General features: G+C 34.6%; 1 protein-coding gene across 1 annotated transcript in view; it reads right to left on the bottom strand.

The window, feature by feature from the left end:
* Positions 1–15,657, bottom strand: part of GSTCD (glutathione S-transferase C-terminal domain containing) — a 133,869-nt gene extending 118,212 nt beyond the window's left edge. The window contains exons 1-4 of the mRNA XM_060148555.1: positions 15,468–15,657; positions 6,854–7,294; positions 5,757–6,224; positions 463–714 (exon numbers count right to left, since the gene is read on the bottom strand). Coding sequence (XP_060004538.1) covers positions 463–714; positions 5,757–6,224; positions 6,854–7,273 — 1,140 coding nt within the window. The 5' untranslated portion in view covers positions 7,274–7,294; positions 15,468–15,657. The remainder of the gene's footprint in view (positions 1–462; positions 715–5,756; positions 6,225–6,853; positions 7,295–15,467) is intronic.
* Between the last annotated feature and the right edge of the window lie 47 nt (positions 15,658–15,704).

Genomic DNA, 15,704 nt, shown 5'->3' with positions numbered 1-15,704 from the left:
GAATTCAAAGAATTCAAAAATCTTAAATTTAGACAAAACCTTGGAAAATATATTGAGATAATCATCTTCATATTTCTTTAATTCAAATCATCACCTCAAAATTAAGAAACTGAGAAACCAGTTCCTTGCAACAGAAAAACGTCAGGTTAAAACAATAAACTTGACCAGGTGTGATATGACTTTGGTGTCTCGAATATAAAAACAAAAAATTCTGAGAAAAATACTCTTAAAAATATATATTCTGACTTGTTTGGCTCCAAAGACACATAATATTAAAAATCTTCAATTTACTATATTTCACTTAAATCCAAAGACTAGCACAAATATTAATTGGTCAAGAGAGATATAAATAAAATTTATAAAATGTTAAAAAAAAATGTTATACAAGTTGGGGTAAAATGCTCAGCAACTTTATTACATGGAATCTTTCAAACAAAATTTTAATAAAAACAATTTAATTACCATTAGCTTAGTCATGGTGGGTCTTGGTCCTCCTATAAATGAAGGATCATTTTGCTCCTCGACACATGGGACCTCATCTAAGCTTGGTTGCTGTTCATTCGAGGTGGTCTGTAATTCTGGTAAATTGAGAAATTGGATCCCACACTGAGAAGCTGTTGTTTTTACTCTTGGCACTTCCTGAATTCTCTGGTACCAGGCAGCCAGCAGTGGAAATTCTACCAGCTTTTCAGAAAGTTTCTTGCAGATAATTACCTAGGCAATTACAAAGAACAAAACACATTATTATACAATTTTTGTTTGTTATAAGAGCTGATTGAGGTAACTTTACATACCATAAAACTCACACATTTAAAGAATGAGTTTTAGTAAATTTATAGTGGCACAACCATAATCCAGTACCATTACGCTCAACGTCACACCAAAAAGTTCCCTTGTGACCATTTGCAATCAGTCTCTGCTCCACAGTCAGTTGCAGGCAATCAATGATCTGCTTTTCATGTGTATAACTCTGCCTTTTCTAAAATTTCATATATTTAAATGGAATCACAAAATGTGTCTTTTTTCACTTAGCAATATGATTTTGAGATTCATCCATGTAGTTGCATTTATCAGTAGTTTGTTTCTGTTTATTATGATGCAGCATTTAAAGTAAGCCTTTTATTTATTCAAATTAGAAGCATTTGAAACCATTACCCCGATGTAAATTAATACGTTTATTTTCTCTTGGTCAGATGCTTTCTCTCCAGCACCACCACCAAACTTCAATTTCTTTAAAAATTAGAATGTTCTTGCTTCTTTGTGAGACACTGAATGTTGTTTCCATAGAAACAGTTATAATGTTACAAACAGATTATGACTTATGAACAGATAAAATGAAAAGGTCAAGTCACAGAAAATCTCGACAAATGTATCTAGCAATAATCAGTGCCAAAACAGGAGCCAGAAAGGACGAAAATTAATGAAAAATTTCACACATATAGTCTATTTTAACTGGACTTTAAGGTTAAATAAGAATAGATTATAAGAATAGGGTTTATGTGTAATTCTCTTTGTATACTACAAGCGCTTAAAACACTGCCTTGCAAAAAATACTGAGTGAATGAACAAATGATCAAGAAACCATTTATTGACCTCAAAGAATAATCCCCTAAATTAGTGTTTTTCAAACTGCTGCTTACAACCCATTAGGAGATTTAAAAATCAATTAAAAAATTTTTTTTTGTTTTAAATGAAATTAAATAGAAAATATCAGAGTACATAGCATGTAGTAAGGTGGGTTATTTTCTGTTTATATATCTATATTCATATATATAATATAAAGATGTATATTTGTATTTGTATGCTCAGTCACCTTGTAAAATGCATTATTTACTGTGAAAAGTAAAAAAGTTTGAAAAATACTGTCTAAATGGTACTCTGGGAGCCAAAAAGTTTCTAATTCTCAACAAAATACTTAATTGCCTGGAAACAGATTATGTGCTATGGGAATTGAACTTTAAGCCATGATAAATTAATCAAATAAGAAATTTCTCATTTCCTCACCTTTCCTTTACTCCCCTTGGTAGTGATTTATTCTTACTTGTTAGACGCATATGACATCTTGCCCTCCTTTTGAAAATAAGTTGTGATTAAACAATAATTCATGTTTAAAAAATTTGAGGAGTTTTACTCTGCATGACAGGTCATCCCATTTAATCAATATGCCAGGCTGCTCTGCTAATACCCAGACAGCTCAGGAGGTACGGCACCACATTCATTAATTACACCTGAGAAGACATATTTAAGGATGAGGCTAATGTTAAATGTGTGAAATGAAAATTAAATTTGTTCCTAAGAAATGATTTTTAAAAGATGTTACCAGGCTGATAAGATCAAAACATTATAAATACCAGAGTTATTTAAGGACAAGAAAATAATTTATTCTCAAAATATTGGTAAAAAATTGCTATCAAGACCACAAACTGAAATCCTAGTGGCTTTGTATTTAATTATAGCAAGAGGCAGAAAAACTAGTATGAATAAAAAGAGAAGCAAGATATTACACCTATCCAAAAGATCTCCTCCTCTGCATTCCTTTCCAGTCACTTATTATATAAAATATTTTGTAATTCTTTTATGTCATTTCCTCAGTCATGTCTACCCTTTCGAAAACACATCATAATCAACAAATGTTTAGGTGAGCAGTGTAAGCAGTATAAAAAATAGTAAACAACCTGTCTAAATGGAAATATAATCCTAGTTCAGGGTCTTTTCTTATCGTCTAGAACTGGTGAGTTAAAACTGAAAATTCTTAAGGACCTAAGGAATAGGACAGGGGATGGAAAATATAAATTAACTATGGAATCCATAATTTTTGCAATATGCCAGCCAGTAGTGAGATTCCCATTTTATTCTCAATTTTATGCCAATGGGAACAGTGAAAGAGGTAATTAACATAGGTATTTTTGCTCAAAAATCAATTTCTACAATGATTTTACTTTAGTAATAAATGCGTCATACTTTTAAAAAACTAAATTCAAAGCATTAGAAGTTAAAATGTATCAAGTTAAATCATAAATGTTCAAGTTACAAAAATATTTCATAAAATGTCAACTTCTCTGTCTTCCAGGAGTAGAATAATCTTTTAAATAGTTCTATCAAAGTGTACCTGTTTAGTAGCAGTAACTTAAAAATAACTATAAAATGTTCTGGCATCAGACAGAAGCAAGATTTTGCCTTAGTATGGTTATTCATTGTTATTTCTCCCATCTGCTTCCTATTCTGTGTACTAGAAGGTTCTAACAAATAACGGGAGGGGGGAATCATAAGATGCATTTTAATTTATTCTTTTTTAATCCATTCCTGAAACTTTCCAGAGGAGAGGATTTTATCAGGCACCTTCCAGGAAGAAGTGTTGGGCTATCAGTGGTTAACTTTGCACACTAACATCCTATGAAGAGGAAGAGAAGCCTGGAGCAGAGGTTTAGATGTAACACCTCAGCCTCTCTCCCTGCTGTTGTTTTGCATATTTGGCTTTATTCTGTTTAGCAAAACTGGGTATTTTCCCTAACTCTTCTAATTTTGACCTCTGGTATACCAAACCTTGAATTAGCAAAATTGACTGCTCTTTCATATTCTTGATCTTATTCCTGTGGCTAAATACTTTGGCCCTAGATTCAACTCCATGTTTCTGATCCAAACCTAGTAACTTGAACTTCATTCCTGATCATGAACTTGATCTTAATTCTGATCATTTGGACCACTACTCTATCACCTCAATGTGTGTTAATACAAGTGTAAAGGCTCAGCTTCATAGCCACCGTCTGAACTAAAATGGCTGCTTCATAACCCAAGATGACTTACAGGAGGAAAATAAATACAACAGAAATAACAGCAAAGCTTTGGCAAAGAAAGATTAACTCCTGAAAGAAAATGTGATGATCTAGGAAAAATACAAACAAACAAAGGAAAATATTTAGAGAATTCGTTTACATAATGTCAAAACAGAAGAATTTAATCATAGAATAAATGTAATAACAAAGTTTTCCGCTATTTTAAACTGAGATGAAAACAGAGTTCCTTAGTTGTATCAATATTAGGTAGATTTACTCAGCAGTGGTCAGGCTGATGTCCCACCTGATTAAAGGGGGAAAAAAATCCTCTCAATTAGGAACACCTCCACCTCAATTGATCCTCATCAGGTAAACAGTATTTAAATTAAGCTAAAATTAAATGCAATTTAGCTGAAGATAGATGTCTGGATAATGATCTAAAAATAACCTTTATGCAGGTGAATCCAATTTTTATGTTTTGTTGCCTTTGAAAGCAAATAATCAAGTCTTCTCTATCACCTTGTTTGATTTTCTTTGTAGCACTTACCATTATTTAAATATGTATTATTTATTTGTCTACGTGTTCATTTCTATCTTCCCTATTCTTCTATTTCTATTAGAATATTAACTCCATAAGGGCTGGGACCATTTCTGTCTTGTTCATCACTGTATTCCTAGTGCATACAACAGGGCATGACATATACAGTAGGCTTTCAATAAATTTCTCAAATGAATGAACTAATGGTAGTGCCGCTTCGATTCGATTTTTATGAAATTAGGAACAAATAGTTATCCAAGGAGACCAAGAAGCCATGAATACCAACAGTATTTCCTAATATGCACCAAATGACTGCTCTAATGATTGAAGTCGGTAATAACAGCAGAGGTGGGGGACTGGGGGGAGTCAGGGACAAGAGAATTTAGAAATCGTTTGACTACGAAAAAGAAAAAAATCTGTTTTTCTCCCCACCCAGCACCATGGACAATATGAATACACATGACGTTTACAATACTAATCAACATCTAAACGATTCCTAGATCTCTTGTTCTCACATCCTTTGATTCTGAAGTTATTTTGATTTCTAATCTTGTTTCATTTACATTTTAAAGAAAAATGTTCTTTAAGAAAATGCCAATTGATTAATGCCACCTAACTTATTAGTGAAGCCTGGTCCCCAAATATATAGATTTTCATTAGAAATCTCTTCTCATCTGTCAGTAGAGATGCCTGAAGTGTTGGTGATATACAATCAAAATGAAATCTAATATCTGATTCCTTAGTAAGGGAAACGGTGAAATGCTTCAAAGTGAGAAAAATGCAGTTCTGGAAAACCAACTGGAAAGCTGCAGAGAGCTCTAGCTTCCCATGTTCACTGATACTACTTTTACCTTGTCCTTTTTCCCTCCACAGACAGAAAAAAAATACATACATACACACACTTATATATGTATGTATATAAATATGTATATATATGTACACACACATATATGTACACAGACATATACATATATGTGTACCTGAAAAAGGAAACTTTCCTTATATAATCTCCCACAGCACTGAATAGTACTGCCAGCTATGTAACATAACAGAGACAAGGGTAAAATATTTCTGATTTAAAAATATTTAACATAATGAAATTAGCATTTGAAGAAACTACATAATTATAAAATATAGCTGACAAGAGTCTTTAGTATTTTAATACTGGAACCTCTAGTATTAGAAGGTGATCACCACAGCATTTTAAAATTAATAATCATAAAGAATGCTAATGTTTTTAGCAACTCAAAACTAAAAGTCATAATAATTACTAACATGTATTGAAGGCACTATTATCATCTCTATTTTACATATAAGAAAACGGAGACAGATATTAATAACTTGCCCAGAAGCATAATGGTATTAAGAAATGAAATAGGGACTCAAACCTGGGCAGTTTATAGACTGAAACATACAGCAATGTATCTACTCCTGATAAACCTTACCAAAAAATGATGGATACAGGGCAAGAGCACAATATCTGCCAAAGTGAAGTACAGGCCTTCTACAAACACATGGTCCAGAGGCGGAAGGTCAGAAGCTTTCGCTTTTCTGACGTGAGCAGGCTCCCTGTTGGCAGGAGCTGGTTCCTCATGTACTGTGAGCTTTGAAAATGCCACTCTCAGTTCCAGGCTCGCCGATGAAGAGTCCACCTCTTCAGATGTTTCCTGTCTATGGACCTTGCTCTTCGTTTCTTCCTTAGAAAGGGAAGGCCTAACCCCAGCAGCCTTCTGCTGCTTCAGCTTCTGCCGCCGGAGTTTGTCATCATTATGTACCCTAACGGGCTCACTAAGCTTCTTCTCAAGCTCTAGTATTTCAGCAGGGATAGCTGGGGGCTGGTCAGAAGATTCTTTGAGAAAATTCTCAATAGCTAAAGGGATGGTAAGTTCGCATAGCCTGGTCCACTGACTAACCTGCAAAACAAAACAAGAAATGAAAGGATTCTTTACTTTCAACATAGCTTGAAGAAAAATAACTTTCTATTGGGAAATAAGACTGGTTTAGAGAATTTAAGTCTTGAGCTAAACCATCTCTGGGCTAGGCTTTTACGCTCTATCAAGAGACATTACAGTGCTTCAGAAGTGATAACATTAAACAATGGAGGTTCAGCATTCCTGTATCTGGAATATATGCTATTCTCCTGTGTCCACTTACCGAATAAATCCTCACTTCCCAAAGCCTTTAAAGTACACTCCCCCTAAAAAAGCTTCCGAAACACTGCTACTTTGAGCTCCTGTTCATATGTAAAATCCCCTTTAAAAATCCTCAACGTAATTAAAAGGTAAAGAAAAAAAAAAAAAGAGAAATCATTCCCTAAAAATAATGTCTCTAAACCTCATAAATTAAATCTTAAATTCTTATCTTCCAATACTGCGCTGAAATATCAGTATATGTGAAGGGCTATTTTAACTCTTTCATTGGTTACTGTAGTTTCTTTTAAGTAAATTAAATTTTATTTTCCAACAGAAAGTTCAAATAAATATTCAAGTGAATGTGTTGTCACTTATGGCTTTAAATAACAGAAAAGAGACATTATACTTACTTCAGCACAGGCTTTCAAGCAAGTCTTCTTAAAACCCAGAAGTTCCAAAATTTCCTTCTTTGAGGCGTCTGCTTCATATGATTTCTGGATTATGTGTCTCAGAACAACAGCAAGTCCTGCTCTACAGAAATTGTCTGGTCTTTCTACTACTGCAGGTAAACAGCAACTCTGGACTATTGGTGGAAGCTCTTGCCTTGAAATAATCTGTATTTCAACATTCTCAGACAGTACACTTTTAAGTAGTGAAATGCCTGTGCTTTCTCCAGTGAGGACTAAGCAAACTTTGAAGATTTTGCAGTCACAGTATGATAACAAAAATAAAGTTATAGATGTATGAAGAGGAAAGATGAACCCTTCTTTTTGGTGAGAAAAGTCCAAGTATAGATATTCTTCTGTAAGACTTTTCTTAATGCCTTTCATTTTCTTCTTTCATTGGGTTACCTGAAGCATAAATTGAAGTGGTTATAGGTCTTAGAATATAGCAATTGCGAAGCTAAAATAAAAGATGAACATTTTAAAAACATTTTCTAGAAATCAGCAGGGATTTGTGATAGATATGATTCTACAAGAATTGGTTCTTGGAATGAATAAATGGCTTCCAAAAGAAAGATTCCTACCCTAACCAATTAACTAGTCTTAAGGGTGATTTTATATCCAGCTCCTTTAAAAAGAGCATACCTCAGGTGCTTGGCAATAGAACTCTCCCAGTCAAGTATTGATACTTTGGGGTCTCACCACAGGTGAGAACAAAAGATGAATAGAATGGGACATAAGAAATAACCAAGAATACCTAGAGTTGTCTGGGGATAATAGCTCTGAGAAGCTTGATGAATACTGCTTGTTTTATGCCCCTGAAATATAATAATTGAGAGGGGGATATATTCATTCTCTCACAAGAAATGGATTCTCCCAAAGTGGATTTTGATATGTGATGAGTTATTGTATGCTGAATCACAATAGAAAAAAATATTTGAAATTCTCCATAACTTAGATGTTGATAACTGAGATATCTCAAAGTTAACGTGTCCAAAATCAAGTTTCTTATTCTCTCCCTACGCCCAAAACCTCATGAATCTTCCCCATTTCAGTTAATGGAACACCATCCTTCAGCTCTTCAGGCCAAAAACCTGGACAATCATTTTAAATTTCTCTTTTCTTTCACACCCCCATAACTAATCCATTAAAAATTTATTTTGGCACTACATTCAATATATACCTAGAATCTGATTATTTCATTCCATCTTCATTGCTTCCACTGTGATCCAAGCCACCATCACCTTTCTTCTTAATTATAGCAATTGCTTCCTAACCCTGCTTTCCATCCTCTAGTCTATTCTCAACATAGTAGCAAAAATGATACTGTTAAAAATGAAATAAAATCATGTCACTTCTCTGCTCAAGTGCTCTAATGTCTTCCCATCCTACTCAGAGAAAAGGCAAAGCTCCTGCAATGGTCTACAAAGATCTCCTTGATCTAATTCTCTTTGTCTCTTTGTCCATCTCATCAGCTCTCATCTTCGCTCACTGCTTCAGTAAAAGTGTCTTGTTGTTCCTCTAAATCACTAGGTACATTCCCACCTCAGTGCCTTGGCACTTGATATTTCTAGTGCCTAGAACACATCCATACCTCCTTTAAGTACCTACTCAAATATCAACTTTTTGAGATGTTCCCTGGCTACTGTATTTAACTTGCAAACCCCAACTCCCACTTTTCCTGAAAAAACATTTCCATCCCCTTTTATGCTTTTCTTCACAGCATTTATTACTATTGTAACATACTACGTTATCTATTTTGGTCTTAGCCCAATAGAATGTTCCATGAGAGTACAAATTTTATTTTATTCACTGCTATGCTAAAACAGGACCTGCTATATGTATATGTGTGTGTATATATATAAATACACACACACACATATATATGTATATATATGTGTGTGTGTATATATATATATATGTATAGTCAAGAAATATTGAGTGAATGCATGGATGAATAGACATGTTGGTTATTTTAAAGATGCAAACGTACACAACCTTGTGGTCAAATTATTGATGGGTGTTTTCAAGTCACAATCCTTAAGACTTTTGTCAATTATGACTTGTTTGATTTCTACATTTCCTGGGTCTAAAATTCCCCATGTTCTAATACATAAATCAAAATTCCAAAACTGACACTAGATGGCACTCTTTAAAAGCATTCACCATGTAACAGGAAAATGGTATATTGGAGAAAAAATTATTTTAAATTATTTAAAAATTATATTAAAAGCCTTTAAAAAGTACACATGCAACTCTTTCTTTTAAGTGCATTTGAAATATTAGTGCACCTGAATTTTAGGGTGCTAAAATTTACTAAATTTCCTTTATATTCTAAATTCCTTAGATTTCTTTTTTTATTCAAAAGCAAAATAGTTAAGTACTCTTTAATCATCTTGGTCCTCAACTTTTTTATTAAAGGGCTAATAATCCATTATAACAAAGGGATATTGTTAGTAAAGTACTGTCGTGGAAAACTTCTTGATAATGCAAGTGATCACCAGTGTTTTATACTTCTTTTGTTAAAACATAACAGATCTGCACCATGGTTTGTTACTTATTTAAAAGATTATCTAAGGGCAATTTATTTCATGTAATTTAAAAGCAACAACACTTTAACCCATGGAAACCATTTTCTCCCTGAGCTAACTTAATTACCTTTTGGATTATTTTTTCCTCCACCTAGAGCTGATTTTAAAACAAAATATTAAAGGGCATTTGTTAAAGCTCACAGGCAAAAGAAACCAACATTTTGTAGAAAATCCATAGTCTCTTTGGAGAGTTTATCCCTATATATCTATTGCTGATTAATTTACCAATCCTCTTAACTCCCTTTGTTGACAGTGAGATGCTATAAAGATCCCTAAATGTTTCCCCAATAAGCAGATTTGAAAGAAAACATAATCGATTTCCTCATTTGCCCAGCAGTCTAGGAAATAGTAATTAGAGACTAGTCCTGCTAACACTTAAAAAAAAAACACACACACAAACAAAAAACTAAAAACAACATCATACTATTTTACAGCTTTTGATTTAGGATATGCAGAAACATTTTTTTAAAAATTAGAGTACGTGTATATTTGCCACTTCCCAAGGCACATAAGAACCTTGAGAATTAACTTTTACACATTCTAGAAACTTTTTTTGCTGTGAGCACTTAATAAATGCTAAATGTCAACAAAATAGAATAGCAATAATCTGCCCTTGGCGATATCTAAAAATTAATGAGATGCCTAAGAGAAAATGCAACGTACTGCTGATTCTTTTTAAAGATTTTTTTTTTTGATGTGGACCATTTTTAAAGTCTTTATTGGATTTGTTACAATATTGCTTCTGTTTTAAGTTTTGGTTTTTTGGCCGCAAGGCATGTGGAATCTTAGCTCCCCGACCAGGGATCGAACTGGCACTCCCTGCATTGGAAGGTGAAGTCTTAACCACTGGCCTGCCAGGGAAGTCCCAGTACTGTTGATTCTTAACATAATTTATTTCTTTAAATATAGATTTTTTTTTCTTCCCCTTGAAGATTAAAAATGTTGCTTAACGATCTTAGAGTTAAAAAAAAATTACTCTCCCTGGGCAATTTCTCCACATTAAATACTACTGTAATTTCAAAAATAAATATTAAGTATTAGCAAACCTGTACAAATTTGATATCTGGTTTTGGCTTGTACTATGTCTTTAATTTTTCAAGAAAGTAGAACATAGTTTTTGCTTAAAGTCTGCAAATACCCTCAAAAGAAACCTTCTTTTTTCTTCTTCTTCTTCTCCATTTCTACCTAAAGAATTCCTTATTTTATTACTTTTATGTCATGAGCTTTAAAAAAGGTAGGTGCTGTAGAATCATCCCCTGGGTCTCCAACACACAGAGCTGGGGGCATAGCTCTTGTTAGTCCAGACTACATTCCTGCCAAGCACAGAAGTGCTGTATGTCATTTGCTTTCTCAGCTTTGACAGGTGCCACACTGCAACTGTTCCTGTGATGGACTGAGAAAGCAGCAGACACCACCACAAACGTGAGATACTGAACAGAGCTGATGGAGTGTGCATCTCCTCCCTGGAAAGGCCAGCCTGCTTGGGAATGTTGCAGAGGGAATAAAAACAGGTAAAAAGAAAATACTTAAGCCTTGGTTTCATTATTTGGGAATCTTTAAAGATATTTTTAAACAAACGAAGTAGTCACAGGTTTAATTAGGAATTTAATTTTTTTTTTTCATTCTCATTCCAATTAATATATCTTGGTGTTGATAAAATGAAACATTTCACACATGAAAGGGGAAATGAGTTTTATAGGTGTTTTCTTATCTAAAACCATTTTACTACTTTACTCCTTGCATATGTATATAGAGAGAGAAAGAAAAAAATACCATAAATATGAAAATAAGCATACTTCTCTGGAAACTGGAAAAATAGTTTAAAACTTTTGTGCTCAAAATTCAAGTCTGGATCTACGGCAACTAAATATTACATAATAGATAAATAAGTTATATATTATATATAAAGACCAAAAAGTGTACAACTGCAACTAAATATTAACCAGTTGATTTTTTTTAAATAAGAAATTATCACTGGGCCTGGGATTTGATAGGAGCTTAATAAATGTTAAATGAACAAAGAATACAACTCTAAATAATATTATGTACATTTTATTGTCCACCAGCTATGTGCTAAGCACACAGAACTTTTGTGCACTACTTCAATCCTAATCTTTAAAAGTACATTTTACTCCCACTACATAGATAAGAACTGTACTTCAATCCAAAAGCATTATTTGAATCTATAAAGGGATCTTATTGGAAAACATTAAGGAATAGGTATTTTTCTAACATAAATAGCATTACTTTATAAACTTCATAAATTGAAGCATATTGCAATTTTATTACAGCAACAATTTCACCAGAGTGAAAACCATCAGAAATTATGTTATTCTAAGCAACTGTCCTTGATAAAAACCTCCATGCTAAAGGCAGAGTTATTTGACAATTCTCAGCACTGGATTAAGTTTTTTGATAGTTCCTTCCTAATTCCCTTTATTGGATCTTCCTCAGACCTCTTAGTGACCTGTAGCTCAGTACTTTACCCTATTCTCAACTTACACTCACCCCTTTGATTACTGGCTTTCAAAATTTGATCATGCCACTCAATAAGAAATAAACCTTATAATGAAAGTCATTATACACTGAATAATACTGAAACAAAAGAATCACCAAGAAATATCCTACCACATGAGATATAACTGACAGTTCACCCTGCTTTTTCTTTCTTCTTCTTCTCCTCCAGGGTTGTGTCATTGTTTTAATGTTGGTTAGTACTCACTAAAGTGATTCCATGACTTATCGGCCACAACTTACAACGGCACTACCCAAGGTGATTTACAGTGTCATAGGGTTAAATATCATCTAAGACTCCTATACATGTATCCTACTTGACATCTTCACTTGGACATTTTTCTAAACCTGTTCCTCTTTCCTCAAGTAGCCCCCATTCTTGATAAAACAGCAATACCATTTACTTAGATGCTTGGGCCCATAATTCTGAAGTCTCACTCAACTTCTTTTTTTCTCTCTCTTACCCTATTTCTACCTTTGAAATACATGCTAAATCTAACTTCTTAGCACCCCTACCAATAACTTTAATCTAAGTCATCACTAGCTCTTACAAAGACTACTGCAAAAGCTCATTAACTATTTTCCTCCACTCGATACAACTGTCCATTCTGCAACTATAGTCAGGGTGATCCTTTAAAAACATAAATCAGTCCATGTCCTCTGTTCACAACCAACCAATGGCTCCCCAAAACATTTTAAATAAAATCCAAATTTCCTATCATGGTCTCTAGGGCCTGATGTGACCCTAGCTGTGTTTCTTTTTTGACCTGATCTTCTACCCCTCTTCCCTCTTGTTCACTTCCCTCCAGCCAGTTCTCCTTGCTGTTCTGGGAAGATGCCAGCAATGTCCCCACGCTTGAGAATTTTGGTACTTGCTATTCCCTCTGCCTAGAATGTTCTTCTCCAAGATATTCACATGGCTTGCTCCTTCATTTCACTGAGGTCTCTGAATATTAACTCAGAGCAGTCTATTCTGAGAAAAAGGACTCCCATCACTTCCTAGCCCCTTATTCTGCTTTCTTTTTCTTTACATCACTTTTTTTTTTCAGCTGTTATTCTAGACGTTTATTGGAATTATTAGGTCAATTATTTGAGAAACCCAAACACTCATTCAACAAATATTTACTGAGTTTGCTACACTGTGCGAGGAATACAGCACTTATTACCTCACATATCTCCAGTGCTGAAGAGTACTCAAATTTTAGTTCAAGGAATGTTTAGTTCAAGCCTTAAATTATGCTTTATACTTCCAAACTTCTCAGGGAAAATAAGGGATCTGTGTTGAATTGAAAAGATTTTCTCCAACCAAATATTCAAAAAATCTGTTTGTTACTGAGGCTGAAAGCTGGGGAGTCACAAAATGTTGGAATATAAATGTGACACCCTAAGTCCACTTGAATATTAACTGCTTATATTGTACAGAATAAATAGTTCAAAGCAGTTTACAAATACGAAAAAATCACAAACTCCTATTTTTCTTAAAGATTCAAATTTAAATTTGAACCCATTAAAATTCCCCACTACAATCAAATGTTCAGCATTATGAATATTAGAATTTAGCTTGTGTTTTATACATAACAATAACAGTATTTGGTTGCAAATCTCACTACTTTCTTTCAATAATATAGATAAACAAAGAAAAGCCTGCCTCTACAGAGTTAGATAGCAGCTTATTACCTTAGATAGTAAAGTTTAAAAAAGGAAAGAAAAAACTGAGCCATTTCAGTGCTCACTACATTATGTAATGTGAGGACACATATCGTTAAGTCCTAGAGAACAAAATCCTATGATTAAAATTAGCTGCTTATCTGGGCAAGAAGTGAAAAAAAAAAAAAAACAGTTTAAAAAAGCGTACTGTAACCTTAGCCATAAGGGAAGTGTGTCCTCTCTGGAGAATCAGGGAATCATCTGTTGCCATAGAATCATAATGCTTGCAGCTAAGCCTGACCTCAAAATTAATAGGGATCCACAGCATGAAATGCTAACATGTTAGAAACATCGGCAAGCCTGAAATAAAATTACTGAATACCCACAGCTACCAATACCCGTGCTTATTATGAACTAAATGGTTTAAATCCTTGCTTTCCAAGTACTAATCATAACAGAATTCAGTAGGCTACTTTAAAAACTTGAAGATAAAAACAACATATGCTAAGGAACTGTGTATACTACAGATATTTTAGTTGACTGGCCTCAAAATTTGTTAAGTTTCAAAAAAAAATTTGTTAAGTTTCAAGGTCTGTTAAATTGCTGCTGTTACCCACTTGCATACTCAGTCTTTATTCTTATTTCAAATCACAGGTGATATAAAAGCTACAAAGTAAACACAGGTTAAAACAAAACTAAAAACAAACCCCCCAAGACCCTTATGGGCCTTCTACTACAGAAGTTAAAGTTTGAGCTTTGTTTAAAGCAGGCAAACATGTAACAGAAGTGTAAAAAAATAAAAGAATTGATAAAATAAATGTCAAATCTCACTGAGTTTTTCAGATTTATTTTTGAAGTTAGGACTCTTAAAACAATGCCTTCAGGTATAACTCAAACATAATTTCAAATAAGTACGCTTAAGGCAATCCTTTCAGTAGTGTATATTCCCCACCAGGCAGCTGAAAAGTCACATAGCTTAATGTTTGATTTATTAAATATGATAGCAAATCACTCAGTTGTATTTATAACAAAGAATTTATTTTCACAATATTTAAGTGACCATGGTTAAAATTTAAATTGTCACCACTAGTTTTTGCCAGCTTTTGCACTTTCTCCTTTAAACAGTTTCTAGATAAGCTTAGAAAAAAGTAGTACTCTATCTTCTCTTACCAATAATTTAACAGAAGACATATTATTAAATGCTGGCATTTTCTTGATATTCAAGAACTTATGACAAGGAATGGAATCACGGCATTAGGGGATCATGACGTTAAGAATAAAGAAGGGGAGTGGGGGAACAAGTCACCTAATCCCAAACCAGGTAGAGAAAGTACTCGTATCAGTAAACGTTTTGGAAGTCAAAGCAATTTTCATGTAAGTTAAACTCTAACTTTCTATAGAAGTTTAAAACCAAAGTGAAACACTGCTTTGATGGTGTAACAGAAGCAAATGGCCCCAAATGAAGCAAGTTCATTAGAGTAACTGTTAGGTGGTATTCACATACAACTGCTTTCTCCAGTGAGGAAGGGCTGGAATAAAAAACTAAGTGGAAAAAAAAAAAAGTTAAAGCGCGGTCCAAGAGGCCTTAAAACCACACCTAGCAGCAAATGGCAAACGACCCCACAGACTGCTGCAACTGGAAGCTGCTCCATGCCCCCATCAATAGAGGAAGCCACGGGGACTGGTCCTGGAAAAACTGAGAAGGGGCCCGGACCCCTCCACCCTTCCCGCCATTCCCCACATCCTCAACCCTGTTTCCTCAGGTGCTAAGAGGCGGCTTTACGGCGTCTCAGGGACTGCGGAGCCGGCGGCCCGAGCGCCCTCCTTACCTGGTCGCAGAGGCGCGGCCAGGCAGGGAGGGTGCGTGAGCGTGGGGGTGACACGGACCGCTAGCTCATTCCCGCCCCGCCCGAGCCGGGTTTCCCGAGGCCGTTTCAGAAAGTCTTCGCCCGCGGGCCACACGCAGCCAACGAAGCCGGAAAAGAAACAACGAAGATCGCGCCAGGGAAGCAGCGGCCCCCGCAATCATTCATAATCCGGCGGACCGGAAGGAGTGGGTTACGTCA

This window comes from Lagenorhynchus albirostris, chromosome 4 (assembly GCF_949774975.1).
Source record: "Lagenorhynchus albirostris chromosome 4, mLagAlb1.1, whole genome shotgun sequence".
In the NCBI taxonomy this organism is placed as follows: Eukaryota; Metazoa; Chordata; class Mammalia; order Artiodactyla; family Delphinidae; genus Lagenorhynchus; species Lagenorhynchus albirostris.
This window is presented reverse-complemented; position numbering and strand designations above follow the sequence as displayed.